At 44.2% G+C, this 22,603-nt stretch overlaps 1 protein-coding gene across 1 annotated transcript in view; it reads right to left on the reverse strand.

Annotated features, from left to right (window-relative positions):
* prdm5 (PR domain containing 5) overlaps window positions 1–22,291 on the reverse strand; it is a 33,078-nt gene extending 10,787 nt beyond the window's left edge. The window contains exons 1-14 of the mRNA XM_086115665.1: window positions 22,203–22,291; window positions 22,018–22,116; window positions 21,055–21,138; window positions 20,117–20,239; window positions 17,197–17,365; window positions 16,919–17,096; window positions 16,471–16,566; window positions 15,527–15,648; window positions 14,980–15,059; window positions 14,049–14,133; window positions 13,797–13,954; window positions 13,102–13,195; window positions 11,414–11,574; window positions 7,994–8,087 (exon numbers count right to left, since the gene is read on the reverse strand). Of these exons, the coding sequence (XP_085971791.1) occupies window positions 7,994–8,087; window positions 11,414–11,574; window positions 13,102–13,195; window positions 13,797–13,954; window positions 14,049–14,133; window positions 14,980–15,059; window positions 15,527–15,648; window positions 16,471–16,566; window positions 16,919–17,096; window positions 17,197–17,365; window positions 20,117–20,239; window positions 21,055–21,138; window positions 22,018–22,110 (1,537 nt within the window). The 5' untranslated portion in view covers window positions 22,111–22,116; window positions 22,203–22,291. The remainder of the gene's footprint in view (window positions 1–7,993; window positions 8,088–11,413; window positions 11,575–13,101; window positions 13,196–13,796; window positions 13,955–14,048; window positions 14,134–14,979; window positions 15,060–15,526; window positions 15,649–16,470; window positions 16,567–16,918; window positions 17,097–17,196; window positions 17,366–20,116; window positions 20,240–21,054; window positions 21,139–22,017; window positions 22,117–22,202) is intronic.
* Window positions 22,292–22,603: the final 312 nt, after the last annotated feature.

Consider the following 22,603-nt stretch of genomic DNA (forward strand, 5'->3'; position numbering starts at 1 on the left):
ACCTGCACTTATTCTCCAGATTCAGGCAGATTGCTCGGGGATTACGAGGAGGCGGTGGCGGTTTTTACGAGCGCCGTGACGCTAACTGATTTAGCATGTGCTGAAACGGAACACCGTCTATTTGACCCCCCGGGCATTTAAGACGCAACAACTCTCGTGCCCCCCGCCCCCCACCACCACCTTCTCGCGCCGTGGACCTCCTCTGCTAATCCATTCTTTTGGCATCCCGCCCTTCCATAAGAAGAGATAAGGGCGAGGGGGTGCGGGGGTACTTATACTCTCTACTTACTGTAAGTAAAGAGTACAGACTACTTGTGTAGGAAGTGTTTTTTTTTGTTGTTGTTCTTTTGCTAACTGTATTTATGGCTTTACTGCGCTAGGTTACTGATCGGCTACACTTGAGTAAAAATTCGGGCCCGCCTCTTTTGACAAAGTAAGGAGTCGAAAGTACAGGTGTACTTTTCCAAACATATAGCATATGAATAACATATAAGTACTGGAACAAGGAATTTGACTTGCCTGAGCACATCTGCCTCCGAGAGCTCACGTTAAGACTGACCTAAACGCTTTTCATAACAATTTAATAAAGTTTCCATGTGTCGAAACGCTTTTGTGCCCAAGGATGAAGACTCGCGCTTCACTTTTCACCCTTTTCGGTAACGAAGTATTTGTAATTTGTGACTTCCCACTCCTGTCGGCCGGTCTGTTTAGCAGATGGCCGGGCTCTGTCGTGCTCTGCTGTTACAGAACTCTTTTGGCGCTTTCAGGGCCTGAAAGACATTAGCGCTGTCTGTCACGATTAATCCCCCGGCTTCCTCCGCTTGAGCCACAGTCCGCTCGGTCCGCTGTCCTTCTGGCATGCCGACAGGGGGCTGGCGGAGTCATACGATATCGTGGAAAAGAGATTGCCTTTGATGCGCCCCGAGGAATGCCTGACAACTTTTTCGACTTGACCTTGGTGCGACAACAAGCGCCTCCGCTTCCGCAACCTTTTCGCGCGCCCTGGCACGTGTGACATATCCGTATCCGTCAGGCATTCGAGATCTCCGGCCGTACGTTTTGTCACGCTCGTTCGTGGGCGAGCTGCATCTCATCCCCACTCGATTTTCGGCAACAAAAGCACCGTCCAGCCTGGACTAGGACAGAAACGGCTTCGCGGTTTACAGCGACGGACCACTCGTCATCGGCGAACCAAAGGTTTGGGGGGGAAGATGAGGACGGATTCTCGTTTTGAAAGGAAGCAAAATATAAGCAAATCGACGGACAAAAAACTGGACAGCGTGACATTGTTAAATCATTTTAGCTCAGTGAGTTAGAACAGCGAAAGCCAGACGCAGGAGAAGATAAGCAGTCTCCAAAATGGACGCGAGAGAAGGCTGTCACCATGACGACCGCGACGACAAAACAATCCGTTTTCAAACCGTCTTTCCGTCCTTTTTCGAGTCTGCTCTGTGCACAATTAGCGTAACAAATGACAGCGAGATGGAGACTGCGACGTGACGAAACCAGGACCCCAAAAAACTGTTTATCAACTTGCTTATTGGAAGTTGTCTCCCCCGTGAAGGGAACATTTGCACTGGCCGACTGATGCGATGCCAGTGTCAGTTCCGCACGCACGGCAGACATTTGTGGGACATTCGAATCAAATGTCACACTTGTTTTGTGTAATTACAGCAATGATTCATAATCTTAAGTGGCAGCGTTTTCATTTGGGTGGGGGGTGAGAGGGGGGTGGGGTTCTAGAATGGCCTGTTGAGCTCGATTTGGCAACTGGCTGTAATACCCCAGTTGACCACGGTGCGATGGTTTGAAAAGTGATAGCCCGGGTGATGATTTGGGTTTGTCGATATCATTAGGATCGCCGTGTCAATCGCTCTTAGAATCAAAAGCTTGAGTGGGGAATGACTAATTACCGGGTCACCCAAAGCACTGCGTTGCACTGAATCCAAGGACTGCCGAGGAAGAAATATGATTCCCGTCCCACCGCGGACCGCTTCCAAGTTTTGATCGGCTCTTCTGCGTAACTGTCAGGTTGAATTGCACCCGCTTTTCTTACGGCCAACTCGGTTTCGCATTCGCACCGTGACGGCCGCGGCAAAATGTTTTACACTTGAAAAATCTGGCCCGGCATCCGCGGCAATCAGAGCGGGGGCCGCGTTTGCCTGCCTCTCCGTGATTGCCATAGACGCCGGGAATATAATGTAAATACATTGAGTTGAGTTGACATTGATTTGAAGCAGGCCAGTCAATACAGAGTCACATCTCAAACCGGACTCCTGCAACGCTTCCAAATTCATGATTCATATCCAATTCATGGCGAATGCATTCTTTTCTTTGAGTCAACCAAGACGATACGGACCAGGATTCAATCCAGCAAACTGGAGGTGATGACAGTACTGTACTCCAGTTGTGGATAAAAGTGTCATTATGCAGTATCGTATAGCTCACCACGAGAAGTCCTTGAAAAAAGGGAGGCTACTTCATCCAGCGTCCTTCTTATGCTTCCACGTAGCGACAAGTTTGAGCTGAAAAATATCTTTGTTTAAAGAAGATGTCCCATCGTGTGCTTTTCCATGCCGCAACAATGAGGCGCTCTAAAGCAGACATGGCAGCGCCAAACCCATATCTACCCGTTTTTTTTTTGTTTTTTTTTACCTCACTCTTATTTTGTGCAACCACTTGAAAACATAAAATTTAGTTAATTCAACATTTTTTTTTGTAAGTGTTCACAGTTCTCATGGGGCACTTTTCCGGGATTCATGTTTAAACGTGTATAACCTGTTTGGAAAGAAATCTGAATTCGCTTCATAGTGACATCCTTTGATTTTTCTGTCGCAAGCTCTCGGAAAAAAACAAATTTGAACTGTCGATGGTGGCAGCTCTAAAGTCAACTTGAGAGCCTGTTGCTTTTTTTCATGAATATGCACGGCCACTTTTTGGTGGGTTGGGAAGCATGAAAGCCTGGTTTGTTCAAACGCGGTTCCCAGATTCTACACTGCAAACTGCGCCTGAGTGAGACTTTTCCAGTGAAGTCAGAGTGGCACTTGAGTTACGGCGTCGCTAATCTCCACCGTCCCCACTTTTGGTTGTTGATCCGCGCTCGCTGGGGGAAATCCACCATCGCCGCGTTTTGATGGAGCGAAGGAGCCATTTTTCTTTTTTTTTTTTTGTGCCAGCGTGGGCGCCGAGAGAATAAATGAGCAAAAGGAATGGGAGGATTCATCACGACTACCGAGTTCCACAAGGTCGCGGCCGCGCTCCGTCCGGCGGGTTTTTTTTAAAAAAAATTTGACAGCTGGCATTTTATGGCTTGTTGGTGATCTCATAGCGGGGTGGCTCGGGCCAGGCCGCGCCAGCCGCTGCGGGACGACGACTAATTTGTTTGACTTCAGCGTGATCAAACACCATTACAGGGAAACGAAATCCAAGCTAAATATACAGCCACGACGACGAGATTTACGGCTCGGAGTTTTCCCTGGATCCCATTTCTCGGCTCGAGCCGCTTCTCTCAACAGTGGCGGCCGGTAACAAACTTCAACCTTGAATACCGTTCGGATCGAATTTGTCCGCAATTAAAATACCCTGAATGTTGTTTTTGCACCCTCGGATTTGATGGCTTTTTCTGAAGTGACCCTGAAGTGACAATTTTTTTTTTTTTTTTTTAACTACAAATATTTAAAAATGGCATTCTTCTGTATTTGCTTTTCTGCTGACTTCTTAACTTTTACTGCAGACAATTGAAATCTGAAAATGAGCCGATTCCTTTTTTTTTCTATTACTGTGGCAGATGACAACAATGTAAAAAATAAATAAATTTGAAAATAATTAAATGGAAAAAGGGGAAAAGTCAACTGAAATCTTGATTCAATGATTGCTTCACTGAGATCTTGGAATCTAATGAACTGTTAAAAAAAAAAAAAAACAAGGGACAACAGTACTTGAATCTGTGCTTGTACTTGAGTAGAGAGTGCGCGCGAGTACTTTTGCCGCCGCTGTGTCTCATCGCGCCGGCCACTGTCTGATGGTTATCGAGATGAGGGAGAGGAAAGCCGCCGGGAATCGTTTACCGAGTCGCCTGTGCGGAGCGGTTAAATAATCAACGGCCAAAGGTTCCCGTGCAGCAGGAAGAGCAACAAGATTGAGCCTGGCCGGCGTCGTCCGCGGAGGAGGTTTTGAGCTCAGCTGGAGGCCGTCTTTGGCACATCTCTGACAGCCGGGAACCAGCGCGGCCGCTTGCCAGAGCCCCGGGGCGACTCAAACAATTTGCGGATCTGATTAAAATAGGTTTGCTTTTGCGACGGACATTGGAATGGCTCAAGACGGAAAGAAAACAAATCGCCGCAGGTTTATTTCATCTCTTCATTGTTAGCTTAGTGGCTCTTGACTGCTGTGTAATTCAGATTTTTTTTTTTGCATTGGTGGTGTATATTTGTAGATGGACAGCGTGGTGGAGTAGTGGTTAGCGTGTTTGCCTGACACTCAAGAGGTTAGGGGTTTGAATCTGGGTTTTCCCCATAACTTGTAAGGCTCATCAACGGCTCTACATCGTCTCTGGTGATCATGCTTGTTTGTCTACTGCGGTTGACCAGCGACCAGTCCGGGGTGTGACCCGCCTCTCGCTTAAAAGTCAGCCGTGAAGGCCCCCAGCTCACACGCCCTGGGTCAGTTTGACCCCAGGAACATTTTCTCATTGAGGCATTTAACAGATGGGTTCAAATTCTTTCTTAGTACATTAATGCCGCATGCTGGGAAATGTGCGGGGGTCATTTTGACCCGTGAATAGTGTTGTTCCTGAACAACATAAGAGGAAAGTTAATTCTTGTTTCACTACATGAACTGCATATGTTTAAACATTCGCGGGTGAATTTGACTTCTCATAACAGAGAAAATGAACGTAATAGGGAGTGGTAGTTTCCTTACGATTGTACATGAAGGTTGTTGTTTTCACATGCCCGGGTCAAAGTGACCCTGGAACAATGTTATCGGGAACTTTTCTGGAACAGTAACATGACTGCTGTTCCGTCCTTCTGTCTGATCATGTTCGGGGTCAAATCGACCCGGTGATCTTATTGCTCTTCCCGACAGGACAGTTGAAGTTCTTTCGAACGACAAAGTGCTCCTGTTCGAAACTTGCACGGGTCAATTTGACCCGGGATCCGCCGATACAAACTTAACTAGAGTTGGATGTCGTGGCTCACTACATTAACGGTGTTGATGTCACACTTTTCACAGTTCCGACACAACATTTATACAAGTCCGGAGTCTTTCTTCTTCTGTCTGAGAACAACGTGACCCTGTCGTGAGATCGCCATTCCGGGAACCACTTGCGCCTTTCACCGAAGCTTCGCACACAACAACACACACAAAAATCTCCACCTATAGAACGAGGGGACAGATTTACAGGCAGTCAGGGTCACGGGTCGTCCGGCTGGATGCTTTCTTGGAGTGCTCTTTTCTCCCTTTCTTTCTTTGAGGTGTCCCCCTCGGCTCCCACCCCTCCCCCAGCATTCCTCGCTTTTGTTTATTCTACATAAATACAATCAGACCGGGCCACACGGCTTTACATTCTCTACTGCCTAACACACAAACACGCAGACACACACGTTTACAAAAGGAAGCCGTTGACAAAGATGGAGACCACACTGAGCGCGGCAACACCTGAAGGCAGCCAACGAAGCGGAAGATCCGGCTGTGACGTTTTGACACGGGGACTGACACAAAAGTATCCCACGGATCAGATCGTTTCCACCTGGAACTTTGGAGTTAGTCCAAAAGTTCTCGGGTCAAGTTCCTGGAGTAAAAGTGAGTGTGAACTTCACAATCCCTGTCCTTGAGCTAGCTAGACTGTTTCACGCAGAGATCCTGAGATATCTGAGCAGTGGCCAGAGGGTAAGGTGGGGCAAAACCATGATCAGAATCCAAAAATGAACTGCACAGGCAGCCAGTGGAGGGAGGACAGAAGAGGAGCTCCAGTTTGTGCTCCCTCTTATGTGTTCCAGTTGAGAGTCAAGCGGCAGCAATTTGAAGCAAATGGAGATGTTTGAAGGGGTGCTGGCTGACTCCAAAGTGAAGTGCATGCCAGTTAAGGGCAGTCAAGTGTTTCCAAGTGCCGCCGTGTAAGAAAAGGCTTCGCCATTTGCCAGCTGGCTGAGGTGGAAAAAGCTGTTCCGGTCAGATATGTTCAGCGTTGTAGACCCTGCCCCCCCACCCCGAAAGATCCCTGGACCTCTTAAAAGTTCTACCCCACAAGCAGTCAGTCCTCTTGTCGAGTTGGACAAATTACCACATTTCTGGACATATTTACAACATTTACAACAGATGTTCCATATCCAAGGACGCCAACTTGAATGGCTTTCAGTGACATTTCAGCAACAACAGCAACCCGGCGATGATCCTCAATTTGAACAGCGACTCACGGACGTTGTGACGTCATTCGATGTCATTTGCGCTCGTTACGTTCCCCATCAATCGTTTTTGCGCGGCCTTTAAAAACCCGAACACTGGCTGTGATTTTTCAAATCAAGTTACGTACATTTCAGCGGACGTTCCGGCTCCCTTCCAAACATTTTCGCTCCTATTCTTTTCAACGGGCACATCACACATTCAAACCACGGCGGTCGGGAGGACGGCTAAAAACGTCAATCGAGCCATTTCCGCAATCACTCCGCCGTGGTCAAATGACATCACAAACGGTAAAAACTGAACACGGGACAGCTCGTGAAAGTTGAGACACCGGTACGTCGCCGTATTACGGACTGGATGTTGTTTTCGCGCGTAATTTGCATAACTCTGTCCGCCGACAGGAAAAAACTGACATCATTTGTCCCAACAAGGTAGGAGAGAACTCTGAGGAGAATAAATACGGGGGAGGGGGGTTGGGAAGCCAAGTGTGTGTGTGCATGCGTGTGGTCATGCCAGGTCTCGGCAGCAGTCAGTTGGTAAGGAGATGCGCAGGAATGCGTAGCTTTCCAGTTTAAGGCCCTTTAATGAACATCCAAGCGCGCCATTGTGTCTGGTAGCCGTGTGTGCAGCGCATTTCGAGATCACGTTTGGAGGGAAAATCAACAGAAAAAAAACCTGCCAATAGTAAATACATCAAACTACTGGATGACTTTTCGTTCGCGGTTGCGTTCAACACATTTTTTTTTAGCTCTAAAAACGGGCTAATGTGAGCAAGAGATGCCATGGGGAAAAGTGTGCTGCGATTGTTGAGTTTGAGGTACTTTGATGAAAGCGTGTCAGGAAAACATCTGGGAACTGTTTGAAATTGGTAAGTAATAATGCAGCCCGATTCCCGGAAAATATCAAATGAATATTAACCAGTCGCATTTTTCATGACTGCGCGTTTCTCATTTCATCTTTTATAATTTTGTTCCATTTTTGGCCTCTCAGATCCTTCCTCTCTTGTCCTTCAAAATATCTTTTAAGTTTGCTAAGCCACACCCCCACCTGAAATGCAGACCGGCCAATCACAGAATGGCGCAGAAAAAAGAAACTTTAAATGCAACAAATGCTTTTGAAGTACTTTTTCAAAAGATTTTTCAGTTTAAGATTTTGTGCTATACACCCTTTAATCTTTTACCATAATGAGGTACCGGATGACCACTTGCTATTATAGTTTTGTTCCATTGTGGATGCTTTGTACTTCTTCCTTTCGACATATTTGAGGTTTGCCAAGCCACACCCACCGATGATGCAGACCGGCACGAATGTTGAACGTATTCTCAGTATGCTTAGGTTTAACTTTTGCAGTAGCTTTAAAAAAAAACCAAAAAAGACCTTTTAATTTGACATTTTTGCATTTCATAGCTTTTTTGATTCTCTTTTTAAAGTTCTAAACATAGACAAAAACAGCATGGCACAGAAAAGCACTTGACTGCTTGTATTGGCGGGCGAAGAATGCTAAGTGCTGTTGTCGGCTCATTTATCAGAGCGCTATGGTTATGTGTGAGCTTTTAGCCAGCTAGGCTAACGGGGCTAGCATGAGACTGACCTGTGTGACTGCGGATGTGGACCCTCAGCGTGCCGTTGCTGGCAAACTTTTGTCCGCAGTACGGGCAAATCTTCTCCTTCTCGCCCGTGTGCGTCTGAAAAACAATCAGTTTGGCGTAAATACACTTTTCGCTGCATTTGTGGATTCCAAAAGCATGTAAACATCTACCGAATCCCTCTCTGGTTTCAATTTTTCATGGGTAAGCAGTTTTACTGTACTTGAGTGTTATTTCGGGTTTTTCTAAAAATATTTTTACAGGAGGCGAGCTGTCACTTCATCAACGTGTGCCTCTTATCGCCAGCCAAAATTTGAAAATCTCACATATGTTCTACTCGAGTATTACTTTGGTGCCAACTGGTGGTATCTTGGCATCAAGGGTCCATGCTGAAGTGAACCGAGTAGCGCTTTGTCAATATCTTGTCGCGTCTCGGAGCCAAGAAACAATATTAAAGTGAGTTGACGAGCTTGTTGTTATGTATTTACACAATATAGCGCTATTTTTTTTCTTGATTGGAACCCCCCCCCCCAAACAAGGTGGTGTTTGTGGGGGGGAAAGCTTCAACGTCTGAATGACATTAGCAGCTTGTCACAGAATGAAATGAACTGAAGGTATCGCTGTGTCGAAAAATATTGCCCTGATGCAAGATGGTAACCTTAAGGCACCGAAGGTCACGGTGCACATGTGCCCTCATATCCTTTTTCTTCATCTCCCGTCCCCTCCCGACCCCCATCGTGCTCGCCGAACCTTCCCGCAAACACCTCGCCCCATCCAAACGCATGGCAAACCCCCACATGCTTGACGATCAAGCAAACATCGCCGGTGCTGCCGCCTCGTAAACACTCCGCTGTGTGGGGAATGCGGGGAATTCACCAGAAACACATTTTACAGCCCGGTATGGATGTGACTGCTCACGCAGCGTGCCTGTCATTTGCGCCGCTGACACAGATGAGATAATCCGCCGCAAAACGTACAACGCGTGCATGTACTTGTAGCCAGACGGGAAAGTACCAGCTGGAACGCCAAGTCGTAAAAAAACCACCATATGTATTATGTGGGGGGGTGGGGGGGGTTCCATGAAGAAACTCACATACTGTTAGTTATTAAACCAAATAGAAACAACATAATTCAATGCAATTTAAAGAATTATTGAACAGTGTTTGCCATTTTTGAAAAAACCTGATGCAGGGTGGCAATTTTTCTGTTGCATTGTGTAAATTCAAGACGATTTAACATTTTTATTTGCAATGGCCCTCTTCGAGAACTTTTAGCCGTGTTGCTCGGAACAGGGTGAGCCGAAATCGAGTGGAATATCGTAAATAATAATCACCCTTAGAATAACCACCTAAATGTTGGTGTATTTTGAGTTTTGGCGCCAGAGCAAGAACTGCTATTGGTTTGGAAGGATTCCGGAGCACTTGGCAGCGTAAACACAACATCCTCCGACACTCGGCTTATTGATTACAAAATTGTTTCTGATGAAAATATCCACCACTAGCCCCGTTGAAATTTTTTTTTTTTCTTTAAACCAGCTCCAGATCGACGACGGCCGGGTGAACTTTTGAAGACATTTTTCATTTGTACAAAGTCACTTGTCGGTTGAAACAATGATTGAAAGCCCAGGAAGGCCTCGCGTTCCAAGGCGAACGTTTCGGGAGAGTAATGGCAGCGAGATCAAACTGGGAACGTGCGTCGGGCTGTTTGGCTTCACTCTTCGCTGCCATTACTTTTGATTTGCGTCAGGCCAGGCAAAATGCGACGCGGCGTAGCGAGCCTCAGCGAACATGCCATTGAGAAACATTTGACATGGCAAAGTTTGCAGCCAGCAGGTTGTCGTCTCGAGCGCCGGCACAACTTTGATCGCCACGAGGACCAGCTGGTGGGAAGGCTGCTTTGGCGCCGTTATTTCGGAGCATTTTTTTTTCTTCCTTAATCGGCGGAGACGTCGACATTATTTTCTTGTTGGATTTTCATCTATTGTTTGTTCTAATTTTAAATGATAATATGTGCATTCTTCTTCTAGCGAGTGTTTAATTTTGTACATTTTTGTAAATTTTTCATTTCTACCATACAAAAAAAAAACATTTCAACAAAATCATGCATTTCTTTATTTTTGTGTCTTATTATATGTTGGTCTATTTTTTCTAAGATTTGTTTTTATTCCATAAGTGGAATTTTTCTTTTTCCAACATAGTTCTTATGTTGTCCAATATATATATTTTTTTGCTTATACACACACACACATACACACACAATAATATTTGTACATTATTCATAAAATATACAGTCTGTGTATTTGTCTAAAACTTTAGGCTTTTCCTAATACTTGATTTTGTTTTTTTAGAATTGTTCAGAAATTTTAAGGTAATTTTCCATCTCATATTTCTGCATTTGTAATTATTTTTTTAATAGTTAAAGTAAAAATATATTCTTTGTATCCGTCTTTTTTTTGAAGGGGGGTGTTGTTGTATTTGTAACGCTTTTCTTTTCTTTTTAACATCTGTGCAAAATGAGACTGGGCGAAGTGAGCCTCAGCGAACATGGCATTGATAAGTTTTTCGCATTATTTTCCACGGGGCAAAGTTTGCGGGCCAGCAGGTTGTCGTCTGCTGCGCTCGGCCCACTTTGATCCCGATCCGCGATCCCGCAGTGGCCTCCGCGGTCCCACTGTTCGGAGACGGCACCCATTGGCCATGTGGCAAGAAGCCGCGGACAATTTCAATCTGGATGCACTTTGTCGGATCGGGGGGCTGCTAATCAGTGGCTGGATCAGTTTTTGGGGCTCTGAAAGCCCGCCGAGCGCTTGGACGAGCTGTCGTTTTGAATCAGAGAAGAGATCAATTTCCAGTTTTTATAGGGGCCTCCCTTCCTGGGTGGAGACGGACGTTTCTTGACAGCCATCAACACCGTTGCGCTAACATTTACTTGTAAAGTCACTCATCTGGCCAAGGCGAACCATAAAACCTGCTTGAGCGGCATCACGCAAGACAGGAAGAAGCTGAAATCATCCCAGAGTCACATGAATGTCCAAAATAGAAATGCGCATATTGCCTAATAGTGTGGTATTGTAGTGTTGTTGTATTGGTTGGAATATTTTTCTCTTTTTGTCTAATATTGACGAATTTTGCCATGATATTTCGATTGTCTTTGTTTTGTTTTTTTAATATACATTTGTGAATTGTTTTCTGGGAATATTTTACTCCTTAATTTCCCTATTTTTTTCTAAGTATTTTGGGGGGCTTTTTTTCTAATATTTTTTTTCCAAATATTTCATTTTACTTGATTGTATTGTTGCCGATATTTTTCTAAAACTGGTGTACTCTTTGTCTAATATTTCTTGGGTTTTTTTTCATGACATTTTTTTTTTGTTTGTTTTAATTGATGTGAATCTATAAAACAAAGAGAAGTCGGCATCCTTTCACCTTCTTGTGGCTCTTGAGGACGGAGGGCGTGACGAAGGCCTTCTCGCACAGGTCGCACTTGTACTTCTTGTGGCCGTCGTGCACCACCTGGATGTGGACGTTGAGCGTGTCCTTGCGCTTGAAGGTGGCGTTGCACTGGTCGCACTTGAACGTCCGCTCACCTGCGGCAAGAGTGCGGCTTCTTTGTCAACAAAAGCTTCTCCCGGGCTCAATCTTTTGATTCTGCTTCTTTTTTTTTCCCCCCCAATCGCGCTGGAACAATTTGACACGGGCCATTACAGTGACGACAAAGAACAACGTTGAGCCAACTATATCGTCCTGTATTGTGTGTGATGTAAGTTTCAATTGAACATGTAATGGTTGTTTGACAGAAGAGAACTAAAAACAGACAGAATCCCAGACAGTAAACTGGGCCACAATCACAGCTTTTGTTACATTCAGGAAGAGCAACAACGTCCCGGGGTCAGATTTACCGAGGCGGGCGTGTTTCACAACCAAATCAGTGAAAGTAGCAAGAAAAAAACTTGAGCCCTCCTATTTCATTCTGTAACAGCGAAGTTGTGCCGCCGATTTTGGTGGACTTGATGATGTTGTAATTCGTTCGTAAATATGGCTGACAACATTGTGCATCCAACCCTCCGAATTACTCTGGAAATCAATTCATTGAATCCATTATTATTGTCATCATCTTTAATCTGCAGCGCTCAAGCACACAAATTGTGTTCCTGGCCAATTTTGACGCAGGCCAAGAATAGCTTCAGAATAATCGTCTATCTCAAATGATGGACCACTGATCTTTCCTAAATGTGTCAGTCTTATCATCACACAGCAAAATGACACTCTGCGTCTTTGTTATTCCATTTATCATGATTTTGTCAACAATGGGTGACAGATTTAATCAGTACCTTATTGAGCCATCGCAGTGACATCATCCACTGACACATTGCAGGAAGACTGCTATCATATCGCCCGCCTCTTTACACGGCCGTGGTGAGAAATGCCTCCAGCATTATCGCGTCTTTGTCACTTGTGACAATGCGGGCCGCACAAACCAATTTAGTCACCCAGCCGACAGCGAACACAATCTCTTGATGCTAAGCTAACGGATACGCGTGAGACCCTTTTTGCTGCCGTATGACCATGAATAAACTGGCATGGCGCACCACCGTGGGGAGAAACAAACGTCATCTATCGCCTTCTGCGATTTCGCGATGCAGGTTGTTGTCTTTCTATGTGTTAGCATAGCAACTGTGAGCATGTCAGCATTGTATCGAGTCTCGTTGGACACAACCAGAAGGTGAAACGTAAAATCCTGATCAATCTGCCTCCGTGCTACATGTTAGCAAACTAAGTGTTAGCAAAGGGGTCCCACAGGTTTCCATTGTGAGGCCACTTCTCTTTCTTTTCTATGTCGCAACATTTGTGATAAACCATAGCACTCAAAAAAAAATTCACATTTCTCCATAAGAGTCCCCCTTTCTCCAGTTGACTCACTGTTGAGTATGGTGGTCTTTCTTTCCACAACGACATGCGCCTGAATAGACACCTCCTCTCATCCACGGTTCAGGAAATACTGTAAACGCCCTCCCGGTACTACTTGCAGAATCATATTAAAGCAAAGCATCATCTCCATCTTGTTGATTTTAGCACAACATCATTCAAAGTGGAGCTGATGAGATTGTCCTTACTGTTATGGATGAGTAGGTGGCGCTGTAGAGAGAAAGGGGTGCGGAAAAGAGCCTTGCACTCGTCGCACTGGAACGGTCTTTCCTCCGAGTGGGTCTACGAGAGGAAAGAACAAGAGATGGAGAACAACATATCGGCGTGAGCGTGTTTATCCGAATCGAGTTGACGGGATCATCCACAAGGTTCACTACGAGCGCCGCTCAGCTCTGTCGACTTGATGAAGACAAGCGGCTCGGAGGGGATTAAAGTTCAAAGTGCTTCTGTTTTTGCTCCTCCGCCACGCTGCCCTCTATTTATCTGCCTGAGTGACACCTCAATCCCCAAAGTAAACAGAGAGGAGAGCAAGGGGGAGCGCAAATTGTATTTACAGACACCAATGAGACCCTGACGGACGGTTCGGACGGCAGCCTTGTGACATAACACTTTTTTAAAATGAAAATTAAACTGCGCATTGGAGCCGGAAAATGTCAACGTATAAAATAATCTCCTTGGGAAAGTTTGCATTGGGGTGTCCCTCTAAATGTCTTTTCATGGGTCACCACCATATTCTCATCATAGAATTAAAATAAAAGGCATGGTTTGGTTCAATATTTTGGTTTGTAATTCTAAGCTAATTTCCATTAGCCCATAAGCTAATGTGTGCGCTTTAATATGGTCTCGCTGCAAATGTTCTTTTCATTTTGTGTCAAATTCTCACCTTCTTGTGGTTCTTGTAGACGTTGCGGTGGGCGAACTCTTTGCCGCACAGTTTGCACTTGTACGGCTTGTCCTCGCTGTGGATGATCTTGTGCGCCGTCACCTGGTCGAGGCGCTTAAACGAGCGGCTGCAGATCTCGCACGTGTACGGACGCTTCTCTGTAAAGAGCCAAGACAAAAAAAAAAAAAGTAAACATTTTACAAACGATAACTAAAGGTCTGCAGTGATGTTAATGAGGCTGGTTTATCTCACCTGAGTGTGTGATCATGTGTCGTTTGAGCTGATTTGTGGAGATGAACTTCTTGTCACATGCATGGCAGTCAAATATTTCGTGTATCTGGGAGACAGTGAAAGACAATGCTTTTTTTTTTGCGACGGGGGGGGTTATTTGTCTCGTAAAATATTGGTGATTTTTTTCTTGTTTGTTTGTTTAGCTCACAGAAAGGTTTCCTTCACTAAATGGCACATGATCTTAGCAGCTATTGCAGTACAACCCAGATTGTTCTCGGGAAGTATGACCTTTTTTTTTTTTTTAATCATTTTCGCTTGCAGCAGTAAATTAGCCTCAAAAACAATCGCAGTGAGGCATAATGTTCCCAAAATACAATCTTGCTGAGATGCTGTCGGCCTGCGAGCTAAAAACAATATTGTAGCCCAGCCCCGATTTGGCCAAGATGTGTCATATGGACACAGAACTTTCAATTTCACTTGAAGCATCAACTACAAGGCTCTGGTTTATGACAACATGAGCAATGCGAGATTGCCAATCAGATGCAAAAATAAATAACTTGCACGGAAATGATCAGAAAAGATTTTACCATGCTGAATATCAAAACAATATTTATGGTCTTTTCATTGAACCATGCTCAATCTACTGTTTGTCAGGCATCTTCCTAGGCCGAGTAGTTTTACTTTATTTTAGTTTTTAAAAACATTTTTCATACTAAATGTAAATATATTTATTAACATTTTTTTCTTTTGAGATTTTCATATTGATTTTTAAATATTTTTGTATGATCTTTTTCTCAACATTTTAGTATTCATTCGATATTTTGGTATATATTTTTAAGTTAATGTTTTGATATTTTTCATGAAGTATTCTTTTGATATTTCTGTACTAGCCTAATATTTTTACGATCCTAACTATTTTTCTTACATTTATTGACTCTCTAATATTACTTACCTTTCTATGCTCTTGCAGATTTAGAGATGACGAGCACTTCCTGTTGCATATGGTGCAAGTCAGTTTCCGCCGTGCACTCCCTAAAAAATATAAAAATTAAAAAAATATATTGTTGATCTGCTGTATGTTCCGTTTGTATGTGTTGCTAATCCCTTTGATTTAGAATTACTGTGACATTGAAAAACAGGAAAAAATGATATTATATACAGTATATATATATATATATATATATATATACACACGCACACACACACACTATCATGATGGCGAGTAGATCGTATTTGGTGATCACATGACCCTTATCCATTCCGTTTGATCCACTTCCCCCCCCCCACCCCCACCCACCGTTTAGACCACACTGGGGACCCTAAATCTCAGCTCAATCACTCGGTGATATCAAAGTCTCCATCTCATCTCACCCGTGGCCTACATCCTGCCCGAAATAGCCAAATTATTCGGGGCCCAGAAGGTGCCGCTGCGCAATTACGTGGTAATTAGAGGCGAAGACGGCAAGAGCTACTGGAGGAGTCGTAAAAGTGCCGCCGACCTGTGTGAACGTTCCCTTTATGTTTCTTCAACGCGTCCTTGCTCTTGAACCGTTTGCCGCAGCTCTCCTCCTTACAGATGAAGCGGGCGTCGCCTTTACACGCCTCCTTGTGCTGCTCAAAACTGCACGCAAGAAGACAAAGACAGCAGAGAGGATAGTATTGGAAATGAAATGTGAGCAAGTATGACGTCTGGAGTGTAAACGTTCAAGTCAAATGCGCGGTGACTCAAAAGCAAAGCAACCAACCCAGGTCAGCTTAGCACTAGCTAGCTGGTACGACAGAACACGAAAGGATTTGAAACTTTACCAAAAGCGAAAACACATTCTGGGACCTGTTTTTGGCCAATGTACGGCGAGGAATCCCGGATGTTAAAGTTATTTTAAACTAAAAAGGAAAAGCTTTCCAGAGGTTGACACAGCTGCCTTCGTCTTGGTAACAATGTGTTTTCAAGAAAGAGTGATGTGAGGCTTGGTAAGGTGCTTTGGACAACACATGATTTTGATAACAAGTGCGCTCCATTTCTCATTTAACATTATGATCAAATTGGATTTGTCATTTTTGGGACTGGAACGTTTTTGGTTTTTATGGGCAAATGTACAATTAGTAACTGAGTTGAGTTGATTTGGGATTCGCAGCTTGAAAGGTAAACGAATAGCGAGTGTGAATTTTGGGTGTGAGAGCAAGCTCTAATCCTGTCTAAATTTCAAAGCGAGTCCAGTCAAGTCATTACTTGGGTTAAGCAAGGCCAAAGTCATACAGTCTTATGCGGTCATAACAGTGCGCTAGCTTCAAATTTGATCCGTGACTAATCGCAAAAAAATGAAAAAATATTAGAAAAAAAAAACACCTGTCGAAAAAAAATATTCGGAAGACAAGTTAGGAGTCAAGCCATGTGACTTGAGTCACCCTTCACCCCGATCCCCAGATCAATGTGAAAGACTACCTGGATTCGGAACTGAAGGAGCTGTGGCACAGCAAGCACTGGTGATGAGCTTTGGAGTCTCCTGAAGGGCTCACCGACTCGGAACAGTGCAGCACGCTGAAGGAAAAGTCCAAAATCAAATCACAATGCATGCAGCACTCAAGACCGCATTTTGAAGGACTCGGTCTCGTCTCGCCTCGGACTCGCCAGATTTTCTGATTTCATGAAGGCGATTATAAGGAGAAGCGCTTGATGAAATCACAAAGGCCTTCAATTCATGGGTTACTAAGCCGCCTCCACTGCCTTCGCAGGCGTCCTCCGAGTGCCAGAAAAGTGAGTGACTACCCGAACGGAAACAAAGATAGTAGGTTTGAGGTCACGGTCTATTTCTTTCGCGACGATGACACTGTAAGACCGCCTATCGCGATGTTCCATCTCGCTATCACGGCGATATGAAGAGTGGACCCACTGGCGCTGCAGCGCTTGCTTGACCGGGAACTTCTTGCCGCAGTTCCTGCACTTGAACTCCTTTTCGTCCGTGCCGGGCCTCTGGTGCAGACTCTGCAGGTGGGCGGCCAGGATCTCTTCGCTGGGGAAGCTGCTCTCACACAGCAGACACGGGTGGTCCTCCTTCTTGATCACCAATTCTGGGGTCACAAAAGTCAGGGACACATCGCGAAGATAAAAAGGAATATTTGATGATGCGATGGCGGTAAGGCCGAGCGCTTAAGACGACGATTGGCCTACCCATTTCAACCAGGTGCTTTGCCTCTTTGCTGCTCTCGTCCTCGTCTTTGCTGACCTCCTCCTCTTCCTCCTCCTCCTCCTCCTCCATATCGCTGTCCAGGAAGCCAATGAGGAGCTCTGTGTCCGTCTCGATGTCGTCCACGGCCAAGTAGAAGATGTTTTCGCCGTCCTGAAAAGCACGTGCCGATTTTAAGATGAAATTGCAAAGCCATTTCGCTTGGGTCAAAGTTGACCCATCTTGACGTTTGCATGATCACGTGACTGCTCACAACACCCTGAGCATCACATGGTTCCTAGCTCAGAGGAAAATGCCATTAACTCCTTCACTGCCACGGACGTTCGAATTCGTCAACTCTGGAAACAAAATGTTTTTTTCCCCCGATGAAAGAAGAGTACACTACTCTACTAAAAGTAAACATGGTGAAGCGGCATTTAACCGTTATGCTGCACAGAAATGGAATCAGTGAATCCAGCCTCAAGTGTAAATCCAAACTATGCTTCCCCCCTTGCCCCCACATTTCTTTGATTATGGCCTTTTAAGCATTTTAAAATGTATTTCATTAAAATCTTTTGTTTGTAAATGCATGAAAAAGTGACCAATGTATGTTCACTTGAGTCATTTGAGTAAGCTACTTTGGTTCTCTTTGCTTTGCCTTTGAATGCCTTCAGCTATTCTGTTTGCGAATGCTTTTCGCCGTTAGATGCCGTGTGTATGAAGTGCTCGACATGAACAAATCTCCCTGACCTTGCCATGCCTTACTTTAGAATTTCACACACCACAATATTGTCGGTCTTGAAAGATCAGCCAAACTGCTCGACAACTCCTGTCAATATGGAGGATTGTGTTTTGGAAACGGCTGCTCGTCACCGAGTTACCGGTAATTCATTTTTAGCTTTCCCCGTCTGTTGACGAGGAGATGATCCTTCAGCAAAATGGAAAAAAACAACAGGTCAAAGAGGTATGCTCCATTAATAGCCCCAACGGCCCGCATGATTGGTCGCCCAAAGGTCAACCGTGTGTGCCGTAAACCTCTGCCTTTCGTCAGCGCTGACATTTATTGTGCCGCTTTCATCCTCTTAATCGTTATTTATGCCTATTTGGAATCCCCTCTGTTTGGACAAAATGGAGCTTTGACGTCATTACCCGGATGTCTTTGGACAGCAAAGTTAATAAAGACATTTTTTGGAAGGGTTTGATCTGGTGAACTTTGAACCTGGCTCACTTGTCACTCAGCGTGGTCATAAGGTTCAACTTTGATTTTCGTATGTTTAAGCCGAAAGCGGCCACGCCAGCCCGAAGCCTCAAACTACACACTGGCTGTCACGGCAGCCTTTTAAAAATAGATGTGTACGCCCTCCGCACACTTGCGACTTTTTCTGCGTGACATGCGCACATTCCCGGCTGACAATGAGGCACTCTAAACCAACCACATCGGTGGACTATCCAAAGGGGGGGATGCATCTTTGGGGTGTAAGTGTAGCTCTCTAGCTAACTACACGTTGCAATTGCATCGGATAATCCTGACGTGAATGAAGGCGACCATGGAAAAAAAAAGTTTTTTTTTCTTTTTTTGAATGTGTTAAAAAAAAAAAAATCACACGTATAAAAACATTCACAGCCTTTGCTCAATGATTTGTTGTACCTTTTATCAGTAATTAAAGTTTCATGGCTTTTTGAGTACGGTGCCACAGGATTGGCACAACGATCTGAAGGCAATTTGGTGTGCAGCCATGATAGCGATACCCCCGCAGATGTTGAATGGGATTCAAGTCTGGGCTCTGTCTGAGCCACTCAAGGACACTGATGGAGGTGTCCCGAAGCCGCTCCTTTGAAATCGTGGCTCTGTGTGCTTCGGCTTGAAAGATGAACCGTCGCACCAGTCTGAGCTCAAAAGTGCTCTCTGCTGAAGCTTTTCATCACAGATTCAAAAAATTATTTAAAATGTTTGCATCGTCATTATGTCGTGCTGTGTGTAGAATTTTGAGTAAAAATGTGAACATGCGGAAAGAGTGGTAATTTTTTATTTCATTATTTAGTTAATAATTTATCGTAGATACAATAAAACTATATTACTAACACAAGCCATTTTATATTTAGCCTAAAATCACCATTTACTTATCAATTCAATAATTGTTGAATGAAAAATAAGATTTTTTTTAAATGAGGATGAATTTGTATTTTATTTTATTTTACACATTTTAATGGCACTTGAAAATTTGCTCACAGGTGGTGTTGCACCAGACATCCATCATAGGAGGTTAAAAAAAAAAACAGATTTTTCAGGTATTTGTATTTTACTTGAGTATTTACTTTTCTTGATAACTTGTTACTTTTACTCCCTACATTTGAAAATGGATATGTGCACTTTCGACTCTTTACTTTTTCAAAACATTCTTATTACTTAGTATTTTATGATTTGTGGCGAATGAGTTGTGTGGTTTTTATTTTATTTTTTTTAGTCTTCTCTGTACAAGCACGATGTAAGAAGTAATAGAAGAAGGAAATTATTACAGTACTTTGGACCATTTTCCTTTTGGTTCTGCCAAGTTGTCAAAATGGCTACACTACAAAAGAAAGTAAAAACAATTCTTTTCACTTAATTTCTACTTTTACCATATTCTTATTTTTTTTTAATTTGCATTTCTACTCAAGTGCAGAGTGGGAATACCTTTGCCGCCTCTTACGTACACTTCATTAGGTGCACCTAATGGGATTCAATTCTTCACAAAGAAGAAAAAAGATATTTTGCAAACATAATGGTCAGTTTGGTTGCCAAATGACAACGATAATCATAATAATGACAATATGCGGTAGACACCACAAAGATTTTGGAGCACAGCGGCGCACTATTGTCTGGCGCGACTTATTAAAAGTGGTATTAAAAGGCTCCGCTGTGTCCGCTGGGAAGAGGAAATGTACCTGAATGGCTGCCAGGTTCTTCTGCTCCTGCGAGGGCGCCTGGTGGACAAAACGCAGCCAGTTGGCGTAGCGCGGATTGCTGGCGTCCAAGATATACAGGACGTCACCCTTGTTGCCACGCACCTGCAATGAGCAAAATAGCACAATACAGTATGATGCTTTGTACAAACATACTGCAGTAAACTCATTGAAACCGGTTTTCCACTATGATCTCATCATCAGGCATCGCCACAATATCAATGCGTGTTCCATTAACCAGTCGATGGCAATTTGCATTGTCTGCTAGCCTAAAGCTGGATGAGTTAGCATGGTTTGGTTCATTACATGTATAATTCTCATTGTTTTAGGTTTTGTTGTCCAGTAAACTTCAACTGGGAGTCTTCATAAACGGCTTGAAGCAAGCACATGTGACCCCTTTCTTTTTCCAACTTTGAAAACTCCCCAAATTTTGCAACACCAATCACTGGATACAGTGTAAGGGGATGGATAATACGGTTACTGCAGCAGTTTAAAAAAATAAAATAAAATTGCCATTTGCGTCCCTCAGCCCAATGGCAACATCTTACATCAGGGGTGTCCAAAGTCGGTCCTCAAGGGCCGCTGTCCTGCCTGTTTTCCAGCAGTTTTCTAATGCTGCTTCAGAGCTGGCTGATGATCTGATCATCTGAATCAGGTGTGTTGCAGCCAGAGAGGACGGTGAAAAACAGGCAGGACGGTGGCTGTACATGCCTGTCTTACATGAACCAACACAAAACCGGAAGTAGCTTGCTCACAAATACACACAAACCAGGCACGTCACAATTTTCGGCCTTGGCAGAGGTCTGCGTTGGGTAATATTCTGGTTTTCTTCGTGACCCTTGAATTTTTCAGTGTTGTGACCATTTATTGTGTGATATAATTTTAACAAAGACAATCGAAATAGCAAAAGGTGTACTCACCTCCCACATCAGTCTCGTGTCGGAGCTTTCGTCCAACTCGCATGGCAGTTTCTTCTCGCCTGCAAAGGGGCCAAACTTTTCTCCCTTTAACGACAAAATAACAAAAAATGTAACCAAACCGCAATAAAAAATGTTTAAACACAAATTGATAAAAGTTGGTCAGTTAGAACATTACAGTGAAAGTCAAGTCAAAAATGTCCTTTAAGATATAATGCAAAGTTTGTTCTATGCGGCCCCACTCGCCACGGTGTCTGACTAATATTGCGTTTGTGGGATAAGACTTAAACAGCAAAACGTTTGAATATTTATCCAGATTAGGAGGCGGCCATTTTGCGACTTGCTGTCATCTAAAATTGACATCACACGTGCTCAGTAACGACCGACCACGGCTCACTAATTATTTTGGTTTTGTAAATGTGACGTTCGCAAAATGAAGTTACATCGGATTGATGCGCCTCCGATTGTAGATGTTGCGACCTCAAAGCGTTCCAGGTAAGTGTAAATACGTTTTATACACTGCGACTTTAATTCCTGAAATATAACATACAGTATGAATGTGTAGATTTTATGTAGTTATGATTTTACCACACTTGCGCGGAACAAGTGAACGCACCTTCAGTCGCGTCATCTTCCCCCCCTTTTTTAAAGAACTACTTCATCGAAACAGTAGTGAGATGCTCGCTAAGTGTCTTTGTGAGCTGTTCGCACACCATTTGCTGTAAAATTGACTTAATGTGTCGAGGTGAACTCGCGAGGGTGAAGGCAGGCAACGTTAAGAGGGGGAATGGTAGTGGGGAGGTGCACAGAGGGGAAAAAAACGAACAAAAAAAGTTGTGTTGCTACGTGGCACTTCACGTCACAACTCGCTCGCGTTTGACAGCCACTTTGAAAAGAGGGGCCAGTTGGAAACAAAACACGCCGATTTCGAGTAAGTTCCCTCGAGGCGGGGAAAGGAGCACAAACCTTTTTCACCCGCCGTGCCGTGAACAGACCGATTCCATCCTGGACTTTGGACGACTGGAGGGAGAATCTGTCCGGCACGTACATCCCCAACATGGTGCGCTGTCATAAGCGGGCAGACAAGAGCAAAAAGTCGACAAAATGGACGTTGTGGAGGCTGGACGTCAGAGGCGCGGGAGCATTCTCACTTTGAATTTCTTCACGTCTTCCACGGTGGGGATAGTCCAGGTGCGGGTCCTGGTCCAGGTCGGACTTGTTGCTACTCGGCTCTGGGCAGGAAAGGCAAACGGCGCCTTCTGATTGGTGCAAAAAGTTTGTAACGCGAAGCTGGACTTTTTGTTGCATCCAATCAGTGACGACTCGGCAAAATCAGGACTTGCTTGAGGCGAACGTGGATGTCAATACAGAAAAGTACACTGTTGCTTAGTTATGCCGTCGTGAAATATAAATAAAGAAGTATACTTTTTTTGTCATAAGATTAAAACTTTACTTTTAAAAAGTACACCTTCATTTTGCATACTTTTATTCAAGAACAAAAAAAGCCCCAGAAAGTCAATTTTCTTTTTGAGGAACTACTTTACAAAATGTG

Source organism: Hippocampus guttulatus, chromosome 7, assembly GCF_054856545.1.
Source record: "Hippocampus guttulatus isolate MCC_2025c chromosome 7, RoL_Hgut_1.0, whole genome shotgun sequence".
Classification (NCBI taxonomy): Eukaryota; Metazoa; Chordata; class Actinopteri; order Syngnathiformes; family Syngnathidae; genus Hippocampus; species Hippocampus guttulatus.